At 43.7% G+C, this 12,170-nt stretch overlaps 1 protein-coding gene and 1 long non-coding RNA gene across 2 annotated transcripts in view; both read left to right on the top strand.

The window, feature by feature from the left end:
• LOC126519854 (cholesterol 7-desaturase nvd-like) overlaps nucleotides 1–2,346 on the top strand; it is a 60,678-nt gene extending 58,332 nt beyond the window's left edge. Inside the window, exons 7-8 of the mRNA XM_072285695.1 lie at nucleotides 146–319; nucleotides 1,899–2,346. Coding sequence (XP_072141796.1) covers nucleotides 146–319; nucleotides 1,899–2,063 — 339 coding nt within the window. The 3' untranslated portion in view covers nucleotides 2,064–2,346. The remainder of the gene's footprint in view (nucleotides 1–145; nucleotides 320–1,898) is intronic.
• A 44-nt stretch (nucleotides 2,347–2,390) lies between these two features.
• On the top strand, nucleotides 2,391–11,997 carry LOC129382082 (uncharacterized). The gene is made up of 4 exons (XR_008610157.2): nucleotides 2,391–2,919; nucleotides 5,190–6,369; nucleotides 7,423–7,503; nucleotides 9,846–11,997. It is a non-coding gene; the product is annotated as an uncharacterized lncRNA (long non-coding RNA).
• The last annotated feature ends 173 nt before the right edge of the window (nucleotides 11,998–12,170 follow it).

Below are 12,170 nucleotides of genomic sequence, written 5' to 3'. Positions count from 1 at the left end.
GCCACCACTTCCCCCACGTTAGGGTAACCATATGGGCCCAGTCCTCGTTAACCTCTGTCTTTCTCTTACCTCTTTCCCACCAACCTATATACAAGATTTCTGTGACTGAACAGAAATGATCCATCTGTCTGTATCATTCGTGCAGATAGGACCTGCACTGGTCGCTATATCCGTCTGGGGCCCTACAGGACACTACGTGGCCGTCCAATCACTGAGACCAGAAGGCCCCTTCGACATCAAAGTGGTACACAGGCTGTATTTCGAGCCAGGAGTGAGTTGGCTGCTGCGGAGGTTCTACACCATGACGCTGCGAAACATGGTATGCGATAAATTGATTTCGACGGTTCACGTTATTCACAAAGACAAGCAAAAGGAAAGTTTACTAGAATGGCTGTCATCAAAACTTACGCTCCAAAGAGCCTGTTGGGCAAATTCGTCAAATTTGAATACAGAGCTGAGCGCAAAACACACACGCCCAAGAGCGAAGATGAACAGCGCCTAGCTAAGTTCCTGTTCTCTCTTGAGCAAACGTGTTTTGCGCTCAGTTCCGTACAAAAATAAGCGATGTTACCTATACTTTGTGGCAAACCCACATCAGACTGATAGCGTTCTTTGTCATTTATAACTTACATACTACGTGTTGTGCAGCGTCACTAGCGTCAATATACGATTGTACTGTGCTAAAATTACCGTGAACTAAAGGCATTACGTACTGCGCTCTCACTTTCAACGGCATAGTGAAAGAACGTGATCAAGGCTTCACTATGATTTGTTTGTACGCTAACGCCACTTCATGAGGGGCGGTCGGGCAGGGCGAAAGCCGGGAGCATTTGCAAGTTTAGGTTCACCTGCTGCAAACAACACTCGTCCTCCTCGTCTGACGCTGCCAAACAAATTTTTTCGCCCTTTTGCTGTGCTGTGCGTCAAAATTTCATAGAGCATTCTTATGCTTCAAATTGGTGACAAGCACACGGTTTTTTACATACGCTATATGTGCCACTTGCAAAGTATATATGTGGCATATGACGTATGCAGATTGCAATAGATATCTTACAATATTTAATTCTAATAATATAGCCGGTACGGAAGCGTCAAATTGATGCATGGTGCCGGGTCACGCGTTTGTAAAGTCTCATCCACGTCATTCACCTGATAACTACAGAAGGTAGCGCAAATTGCTGTCGAACAATGAGGTCATGGCGAACAACTCAGATGGCTGGAGGGCAAACAATTTTCTGCGCTGCTTGCCCTGTTCAACGTAAACAAACTAGCGCAGCTTCGAACTCTCGATGGATGAGAAGTGCGAGCGACAACTGTAGGATGCGGGTCTGTGGCTCTCCTTTCGGTCAACCGTAACATACACCTCTCTATTTAACAGGCCACTTTTGTTGCCACTGCGAATGATGCAGAAATTCAGGACTGCAGCTAATATTGCGTTTTGTTCCCATATGCGCATTCTGTAAAAGAATAGCACGTATTGCTCGTATGCCGTAATTATCTCAGTAAATACTGAATCGGTTGATTTGGCCAAGGGACCATTTCGCCCTGTAAAACCTGGAATCTTCGCCCTCTTACCGCTATTACACCGCATGTCACCCGCCTTCTTATGAGTGTTAACGTCACGTCAGTGACCACCGATGCACAGACATTCTAATTGTGCTCTTCTGTGAAGACTATGGGTTCTGATCAACCAGGCTGCAGACCAGTGGTTATGGCTTTCCGTTCTGCTGATGGAGTTGGTTCTTCTGTGAGGTCCATATTGGCGCCCCTTTCTCGAACTGTGCGGGTTGTCTCACACAGCTTCTTCGCTTGTTACACGTGATACAATGCAGTACTAAGAATCTCGCTCATTCTGCGACGTTGAATGTGCACGCTTACGCCTTTTTTACCCTTCGTAGGTGGACCGAGACGCGGCGGTGTGGAACCACAAGTTGTACCTAAACAGGCCAGCGCTTGTCAAGGAAGACCAGTCGATTGCCGCCTTCCGCAAATGGTACTCACAGTTCTACAGCAGTAGCAGTCCTACGTGGCAGGAGATACGCGAGCACACCTTGGATTGGTGATCGCGGACGTCCCACTGTGCCACATGAACGCTGGACATTGGGCCTGAACTTAATTTCGTGGTATACGCGAATTTATTTTCGAGCATAGCTTCGCTGCCCGCTTCCCAAATCGGGTATCCGTGCATCTTCCGGCGCTACCACTATGCCGTGGGAGACGACGGAAAAAAGAACGGACAAAGGTCCTGTCGGGCTTCTGCACTCAAGGCATTCGCTGCTCAGAATCACAAGGACTCGTGAATTGTGCGACCGACATTGAAAGTTTGTAGCGCGTTGCATCCTTCTATCACCTTTTGTTACACTCTAAAAACTAGGAAGGGTATCGCAGGAGTGAAACTGCCGGTTCACTCTTCAAAGCGTCGTTTTACTCTCGCAAAATGTCGAGGAGAGTGAAATGCATTGTTCACTCTGTCACCAAGGAGAGAGTGAAATGCGCTTTTCACTCTCCCCTTCAGAGAGAGGGAGTGAAAAGACTCTTGCGACAATAGAAAAGAGAGACTCTTGCGGCAATAGAAAACAAAACGTAGCGTAATCTTCTGCTTCAACCTTAGGTGGCTGGCCCCGAACATGGCAATGTATCATTCATGCACGCTGAGCAAAGAACACATCGTTTTGCTTCTAAGAGAACAGGCCGCCGCAGTTCAAAGGAACGCGTAGCGAGCGCTCTACTTTTTCACTCGGAGTGGCTCCACCGCGCGCGCGCGCGCTCAAGATCGCGGAACAACACAGCCCTGGAGAAAGGTGATCGGTCCAGCGAGCAAAGGCCAGCCGAGGGAGATCGTGTGTCGGCCATCTCGCGTCGCCACGAAAACACGACAGTCGTTCGTCATGCCTTGGATATAACAACAAATCCTCCACGGTAAGTGAATTCTAACTGAGGTGCACATTCTCCGTATGTCATGCTATCGCCAGGAAGTCGTCGCTGCGCTTAGCCGACGCGATTGACAAAGGACTAGGCGTACGCGCTGTCTCTCGATGTCAATCTAAAAAGCCAGTCGTCGCTATAACTGCATGTGATTTTATCACTTTGCCGTTGTCTGTAAGAGCTTTAAAAATCGCAAACGCTGCCAGAACTATGGTATGTTCAATAAGACGCCAGGCGAGAGGACGCTTAAAATGGTTAGTTCACCAGCCCGTGATTCCGAGCCTATGCGGAGCGTGATTAGCGTGCGTTTTGTGTGTTTGAATTTATTCAGTTTGGCAGTCTACTGTGTACGGAACGCTGTTGAACTAAGGAATCACATAACAGAAGGCGTCATTTTGCTGGCAGCATGCTTTTTTTTTTATAAATAAACCGCGCGCTTGACGGTGTCTCGCGCAGAGGGAATCTGCGACCACTGAAGTTACGTGCAGCACCAGTGCTAGTTAGAAACTTTGCCGCAGGCATTCAGCTGCATGCTGCAAGAGGTCAGTTGGGCGCGTTATCTTGAACTTACTGAAAACGCATGAGGAATCCATGTTTTATGCTGAAAAAAGTATAAACCCCATATAAGCGATCTTGCGCGCGGCAGCTACAAGCGACGCGACGGAGATGGCTGTCGCGTTCGCTCGTCGCCTACAAGTCGTACTCCGTGCGAGCGACGATTTTGAGCGACGCCTCCCCGGTGTTGCCGGCATGAGGGTTGCAGTCACGCGTGACGCGTGCTTTAGTAATTTACGTTGATGTATTTTACTATAAAAACTAGCATAAAATATTTCCGGAGGTCTTGCAGTACGTTCTTATCCTTGCACGTATAAAAATTGAATCATTTGCTCGTTCCGCGCGACAATCGGTAGTATTTGAGCGATGTATGTACATCCAGTTCCGGCTTCGCGCTATTGTCTAGTCGCTCATAGCACTTCTGGGCGACGAGCGACGATTTCTAGATTTCCAGAACCGAGTCATCTGTTCAAGCGACGGCCCGTTTTGTCGCTCGAAGCCGTCGCTCGTCGCCGTCGCGCACTAAATCGCTCTCACAGTGTTTATCCCTAAGACTGAACTGTTTTTGCTCATGTTGAAATGGTGTGATTATTGGTCTGGTTTTGTCTCCTGTTGCGGTTTTCGTGCACGGTGCGAAACTGAAAGGATGCTTATGGTCTACGAACTCGGTGAATTGTCGAGCAGCTAGTTACGCATCGGCATCGAATATAACGGCTGCTGTGTGGAATTACAATTGCAGGGGCGCTTTGCATACGCTTATTGTTTTGGACATGCCTGTGCATTTGCTAATATGAGTTGGCGTGTCAGAGTTATGTCATATGAACAGCTAAATCAGCCTTCCTCTGGGGGTTACAAGCGTAATGTGTGCATTTTGCTATAGCATGGCAGATCAAGATGTGTTTATCGCTTGAATATTTTTTGTAGAGAAATAAAATATCAAAATAAAATGTTGCTTTAATTCCGTGTTACCAGTCTGTCGTACACAGAACAATAGGTTGGTGTAATAAACTAATAACTGCGGTTTAACTGCAACTTTTACATGCCTACAAGAATCTAAAATGCTAGATTTCAAACTGCAGCAGTAGTCGGGTCTGTCAAAAATGAACTCCACTGCGCACTTCATGCATGAAAATAAGTTCATGCCTTTTAGTAAGCTTAGATGCAGGCCGCAGTGAACTTGTTAGTATTGAAATGTGGGTAAGCTTGCCATAACAAGCCTTGTTGCCCTTTTTTATAGGCACATCCATATATCCATTGAGCTGAAGGACAATATTTTCATCCCTACTGAGCATCATGTTTGCAGCTATAATCCTCAAATTATGGCTTCAGCAGTGGCACAACCAGGGATGGTGCGGGGGGGGGGGGGGGCACACTCGGCACGTGCTTAGGATGTGTCACAAGTGGTGTTTGCGATACACCAGACTCATGACAGACCTATGACGTCTGAAAATGACCAATATTCTATTCATTAGCAGGAGTATTCTAACATTCATGAAAAACAAGGATGAACTGTGGTTTATTTGTTTTTTTGCTTAAATCTAAAAATTGAAGTTAGTTTAGCAGTTGACTGTTGCAGTCATTTGGATGTTTTGCATGCATTTCACTAGGAAGACTGAGAGCTAAGACTTTTTTGTTGCCATGGCCTTGACTGTCTTGATGTTGTTTTGCACCATGCCCTTGTGTTGACTTTTGCATACGATATTTTTCAGGCACCCGCTTTATATAACGCAAGAAGGCAGCTGCAAGGACACGAGGATGTGAAAGAGCCAGTGCAGCGCGACTTCACGTAGTGCAGAGGAGCCAATGCCAAAAAATCAAAATACATTGGCATGTTATTTGGACAAGAAAACTAGTATGTGGGTATATTGGGTGTACCATTTGACCAAATGTCAACAAAATCAAGATACGGTATGTTACACGAAGATGAAAATTCTCACGTGCTCCAGGCAGTCATCTTAACATGGTATATTTATGTTGTGTCTCTGATTGGAAAGTCAAATCAAGTATGCTCTCTGGAGACAAACACATTGCAGCAAGTGTCATTGAAAAGTTAAAAATGTGTTTTAAGAAAGCTGATTAGTTCTGAGAAGTGACTGCTTTTTGTCTTGCCTCTCAACAGATATATCCATGTGATAAAAAAATAGTGATACAATGAAATTGCATATTTGCTTAGCGACATGATACATACTTGCAATGAGCACGGTGCCTGTGTTTACTATAAAAAGCAACAGCCCATGCTTGGTTAGGTTAGGCCAACTACAACATGCAGGCATGGGTGATTGGCGCTTTTTTTATTTCTGTGTCGTGAGGTTTATTGACGTGCGTATAGGTGCAGTGGCACGCAGTATGGCTAGTACAAAAAAGGGGGGGGGGGGGGCAGATATATGTAGCTCACTGTACACGACACAGGGCAAAGGAAATCCGTGTTCAGTAACTATGTTAAATGCCATGTACGTAAATTTTACAACGCTACTCGTTCGAAGCGCGCACAGGTGCATATTGAAGAAAAGTTTCCAGGGTAGATAATTTAGTTCGTAATTTACACTAATTTTGCTCTAACCATGAGACATAATAATTTGAATATACTGCACGGAAAAACCTAGAGCGAATTAAATTGTGTGTCAGCTTCGTGTGTATACATATAGTCTTTCCTATGCATTAGGTTTTTTGCGTAATGCATTAGCAGTTGACAGCCTATCTTATGATGTGTACTCTGTTTACATTACAGTTGTTTATTAGTTTACTCGTTTGTTTTGCGACTGATGAAATGCCGGCATATATATATTTTCCACATTTGACATAACCCTGTATGTTTTGCAGGGACAACCCAGGACGTGCATTTCTCAGCACCCAGTCAACTGCCAAAAGTGACTCAAACACAGGCCACCAGTAAGTGGACAACAGTTGCAATTTCACATTATGCAGTTGGCGGCTGCCTTGTACGGAGGCTTTTTTTTTTAATGAGATGGTGATGTCGTTCTAATGTACATTTTGACCACAAAGGTGCGATCATGTCTCACAGAGGCATATATGGTTGCTATTCTCTGCGAGGGACGTGTTCTCGTGTTCGTGAAGCATTTGTGTTTGGCAGTATTGTCGCCCAATGAGTTGGATATAAACACTAACTCGCCACTGCCGGCAAGTAGTTGCGAGAAACGCATTATGACACTGTAAAGTTATTTCATTAATTCGAAGGAAAGTTTCGCAGCAGGAAAAAAGGTTGCTATTCCAGGTAAACATGTCTTTTTCTCACAGGTTATTTAGCCAAACTGTGGATGCATGAAATTCGTGACTTATGAATAGATTTTAATTTATTCTTTAGTAATGCTTCTAAAAGAGACTAGAAATAGCATGTGACTACCTCTGCAATCAGCAGACCATACATTTACAGTCATAAGTGGCAGTTCCATGCAGTCTGGCACTTTATATAACCTTTCCTTTCAGCAACATTGGAACTGGTGGCTGCGTTTTCAGAAGGAGAAGTGCACTTGACACTGTATATGAATGTGTGAATTCGGTTTTCTTTGTATGTGTCGGCTCACTGACAAACAGTGCAAAAATCTGTTGTGCCATGAGCCTGACGACGCCTTCTGGTGCTAGAAATGCAGCACTTCGTATTTTATAGTACTGCATGACATTTAAATCAAAGCTACCACATAAAATGATCAAGAAAACTAACCGCTGTTATAGCTGTTTTCCTCAAAGAACGCTTGTCCTTTATGGGCTGTGTTAATCTGAGCTCTCCACCGATGTTTCAGTAGTATTATCCCTTAGTGAGTGAGAGATTGGGGGCAATTAATCGTGTTAGTGTAAGTGGTGTCCTAATTATGTGCATTTGTTCCAACAAAGTTGTCTAGATTACTTTATTGTGTAGTGTAAAGCTTATGAAACCATCAGCAACTACTGAGTTGCTAACGCGCATATGGATTTGTCACTATACAGGTGGAACTCGGCTGTACCACTGCAGTGCTGCGGAAATTGCCTTCACCAGCGGCTTTGCAACAGCTGTTTCGCAGCATGTCGGTATGTGTTAATTTATAATTATGTTGGGATGGGCTAGTATTATGGACCACTGCTACTCTGTATTGTGACAGATCCATATGATAAGGGATGTAATGGGCACAGCGAAAACCTTTGAATTTTTTACTATGGTACATAAACAGGCTCTCCTTTTCGTCACTGGAGCAGGAGAGAAGGGCATGCAGGCACTCCTGAATGTACATATATTTCAAAACATGAGAGAGACATACACACACACACACACACACACACACACACATACACACACACACACAATTAAACTAAAGGCAGGGACGTTCCATCTTTCATCTTGAATTGAATTGTGCAGCGCAAAAATACAACACAGACCACAGAGAAGCACACATGTTAACAGGTTTGATACACACGTTAGTTCAACAGATTTGATACTTCAAGTGTGCTATTTTACACAAGGGGGAAGGGAAAGGGGAGAAAATCTGAAAAAAAAGTGGAGTGGAAAAAAAGGAATCGTGCCAAAAAGCATGAGAAGCATCGCGCAGCCAGGATCACCAGCAGGACATCTAAAAAGCACTCTGATAAAATTACATACAGGACAACCTTACGTATAGTTTGTTTCAATCAACTCAGATCACATGCAGCCATTACTGCAATCAAGTGGTTTCCTTATGTCATATGAGGGAATGATGTGGGCCCAAAAAACTGTTTAAAGCTGAAGGATTATGTTCCATTCTAGCCTCATTGCCTGCTTTTTTATCATATTGTTATCAGCTGCTTATGTTAGGGACAAAAAGTAAGAGTACGAACTGTTTCCCGATTCGCCATTCCACACAACATGTATTTGTGACTATATGTACATGCAGATGATCCATAGTTGAAAAATATTCAGTACAGTAGAATCTCATTACAAGATGCACTTGGTTGTAAGAGACATCTGAAAATGGTTTGGTTGGTTTTCCGATGTTTGCCACGTTAACACTACTGTATACAAGAGACACCTTTGTTACTAAGGGTGACTTTTTAAGTATTCACTACTTCGAAGGGACACAACCCAGACACATTCACTTTGTGCACCTTGTGTGCTCCGAAGGGCGTAAAGATCACGCAATCCTTACACAAGTCAATCGCGCATGTCTCTTTTAGCATGAACCAGAAAAGGAGGGTAACGAGGACAGTGCAGGGCAGAAAGTGTCGGCAGTTGAAGCTGACGAGCGTCTAAGAGCACCTCAAAGGTACAGCGAGCAACAAGGCTTGCAAAGTGAAGTGTTTAAATTCCAGAAGTTGGGAAGGAAGCTAACACAATCTACAGTCACTAAAAAGCTGTGAATGTCTTCTATAAAGGGCCCCTAAACCACCGAGGTTGAAATTTAGTTGCAGTGTTGCAGTTCTACACAATAAGGCAATGAACAGGTAGCCACGAGAATTTTTCGAAACGGTGCAGTAATAGTGGAGCTACGTGTGTTTGATTATCGAAAAGTAGTCCCCACTCATTTTACTCTTTCATCTGGTACACGCCATATGGACAGTATTGTCTTTTCCTTGCCTAGTACACCTCCAAATGTTACGGGACAGGCCAACACCAACGAGCTCTGTTGCTGCCGCGCTGGCCCGTCGTCCTGCGAGGGGTGGCGCTAATACAACGGAACTGTATGGTGACTCGTGTTGAAGAGCCTCATAGGGAGACCCTTCTGTTGGCATTTCTGTTCTTTGCCCCCATTGGCTGCCCACAATGGCATCGCGCGCAACGCGACGAGGAAGAAGGAGTGTGTGTATTTGCTTGCAGGCCTTGCCGGCAGTCGTACACTTTCGTTCGACCAATTGACAGCACCGGAAACTGGTGACATCATCAGAGACAGCCTGGTGACGTCAGGACAAACTGGGGGGTGCAGGATAGGTCCAGAGAGGCGCACGGGGTCATTTTCTTCATATTGTGGTGCTCCGGCAGTGCTACGCACTCAGGCATTTGGCTTCGTCGATCGTGACGGCATTCTGATTTTGATACGCGTGTTTACTTGAAATGTTCAAAAAATGTCGAGAAGTGGTTTAGGGGCCCTTTAAGCCACCCTGAGCATTTATTCCTTCAGATATATCAAAACATACTTTACTGATGATGCATAATAAAGTGATCTAGTCGGGCTCCTCAGTGTCTCAAAATTTTTGGTTTCGAGAGACATGTTTCCCGTGCCTCTTGAATATCTTCTGATGAGGCTTTACTGTAATATACACAAACAATTGTGTAACTCCTCCTGCAAGTATTATTCATTAAGCCCGGTCACTTATGTGCAAAGCTTGTGGTTAAGTCTTGATGTCCGTGCTTTTTAGAGCTATATTTATTAATTCATGCTGTTCTTATTGGTTCTTCGATGCAGGAGACAATGCCTACGAAATTATTGGCCCTGATCATGAGAGCCCTCAAGGGGCAAACAACATCTCTGTTGCAGAAGTGAGCCCGATACCACTTGGAAGTTACCATGACAGATGACACGGCAGCAATAGATACAGAGACTGCCATGTCTACTGCAGCTGCAACAGTGTACGAGGCAAGCAGCAGCGCGTCAGCATCAGCAGCAGTGTCAGAAGGAACCACACCAGGCCTGGTAGAGCAACATGTGTGCTATCACTGACTTTTTTTGTAGTGGATACAACTCATTTGCTCAACATACAAAAGCTTTTCACCACGACAGTGAGCCAGTGTTATTGTGCAGCAAGTGCAAGACTAAGTTAGGTGTTATAACACAGTACAAGCATCACTTTAATATATGCAAATGCAAACATATTACAGTTGTTGCCTCCCCAGCCAGCCCACATAGTGACAACAATGTTGAACACATGGTGGGACACACCTCTCCCCCATTACAAGATAGTAGAGACTGTCAGTGTTGTTGCTAGATTGACTGGTCTTTGTAGGCAACTAGAAGGACAACACAGGTGTCATAAGATCGTTGTTGATGTTGTTGTTGAAGAGGTAAAAAAGAAGTTTGATGCAGCTGAAGTGCCAACTGATATTGAGCAAATCAGAAGCAACCACCTGAGAAAGCAACACTATCGAAATTTGGATATCTATGTGCCGCCAACTCTGGTAAGAATGGCATAGGACAGAAGTGTGATGAAAATCACACAGACACTGCTGTTGCATCACTGGCCACAGTGAGCAGCGACTTGTAGGGCAAGAGAGTCAACTGAAACTAACATTATGATATAGTGTCATGCTCCCATGTGACCACTTTTCAAGTTATTTTGCAAGATACAGCTCAACCTCCAGAAACGAGACTGCAACTTGTCTGTAAAAAAGCTTTCACAAAAAATTATTCATAACACTATTAACATAGCAGTATCTTTTTTTGTGTGTCGGTTCGAGGTTCCCGGCTGTCCATTAATGCAAAAATTGAGGAAAAAAAGAACATGTGTCGTACTTACACCTTTTTAACAAGTACGAGGGGGACAGAACTTTTCTAGTCATGCATCTTCATCATACTATCAAGTTTTTAAATGCCTTTTATAATTATTATTACCAGTTATATCTGAGTGCATTTTTTGCATGTAGCAGGTGTAAAATCAGGTCAGTTGGATCAGATGCCTTATCTGCAAGCGAGCCCTATATTCAAGAAATTTGAATTAAAATAGTTACGTTAGAGACGCAGTCTTTCAGCACTTTATTGCCTGTGGTTTAAGCATTGCTCAATACTTTTGTGGGTATTTCAACCGGCACAGCACTGCGCTTTGCCACAGTCACATTTGTCTTCAAAGCGGTGTTTACCATTTGTGTTGATCTGTTTGTGTATGCATAGAGCAAGTTTTTAATTTATATTTTTCTGCATTCTTGTGCTTGCACCAAGCTTGTATAAGGCAGTTACAAAATGTGGGTCACTATAACGAACTGTTCTGTTGAGCTTACACTTGCAAATAATTGTGTTCAGATGGCCGCACTTCTATGCGGGTGCACCGCTAGCTTTGTGTATGTTCTCATGTTTGTATAAAGCTTATATAAGCTAGTTAGAAAATGTATGTCACTAAGCATTGTGATATTCTTTAAAGAACTGCTTGGTTGGTTTTACACTTGTGAATTAGTATTGAGGCGGTGGTATTCCCATGTATGCCCACTGCTAGCTTTCTGTGTCCTCACGTGTTTGTATTAAGTTTCTACAAGGGAGTTACAGCATGTACGTCACTAAGCGCTGTGATATTTTTTAAAGAACTGCTTTGTTGGTTTTACGCCTGTGAGTAATAGTACTCGGGTGGCACTAGTCATGTGTAGGTACACAGGGACCATTTGTATACATTATGCTCATGTAAAGCAGTTACAAAGTGTATGTCACTAATTACTGTGATATTTGTTGAATTGCTGTGATGGTTTTACACATGTGAATAATAGTGGTCAGGACACAGTACTTGCGGTGTATAGTTGAATTTATACACTGCCAAGACATGGGCTGTATACGTACCAAAGAAATGTATGTCATTATATTGTTGTGATTATTACTGTTTGGATTTTATTAAACTGTAATAAAATTGTTTCTTGTATCTATTGAGGTATGGCAATTTGTCATGCAACCAAACTGAGGATCTGAACTTGTGCATACAAATAAACAGCTAATTTAAGAGTATACTGCTCATATTCTGCTAAACCAGTTTAACAAATCTTGTACTACATTGCTGGAAAAATGACAGAGCTGACTCGGATGTACAGAAAAAGT

Source organism: Dermacentor andersoni, unplaced genomic scaffold, assembly GCF_023375885.2.
Source record: "Dermacentor andersoni unplaced genomic scaffold, qqDerAnde1_hic_scaffold ctg00000039.1, whole genome shotgun sequence".
Taxonomy (NCBI): domain Eukaryota; kingdom Metazoa; phylum Arthropoda; class Arachnida; order Ixodida; family Ixodidae; genus Dermacentor; species Dermacentor andersoni.
This window is presented reverse-complemented; position numbering and strand designations above follow the sequence as displayed.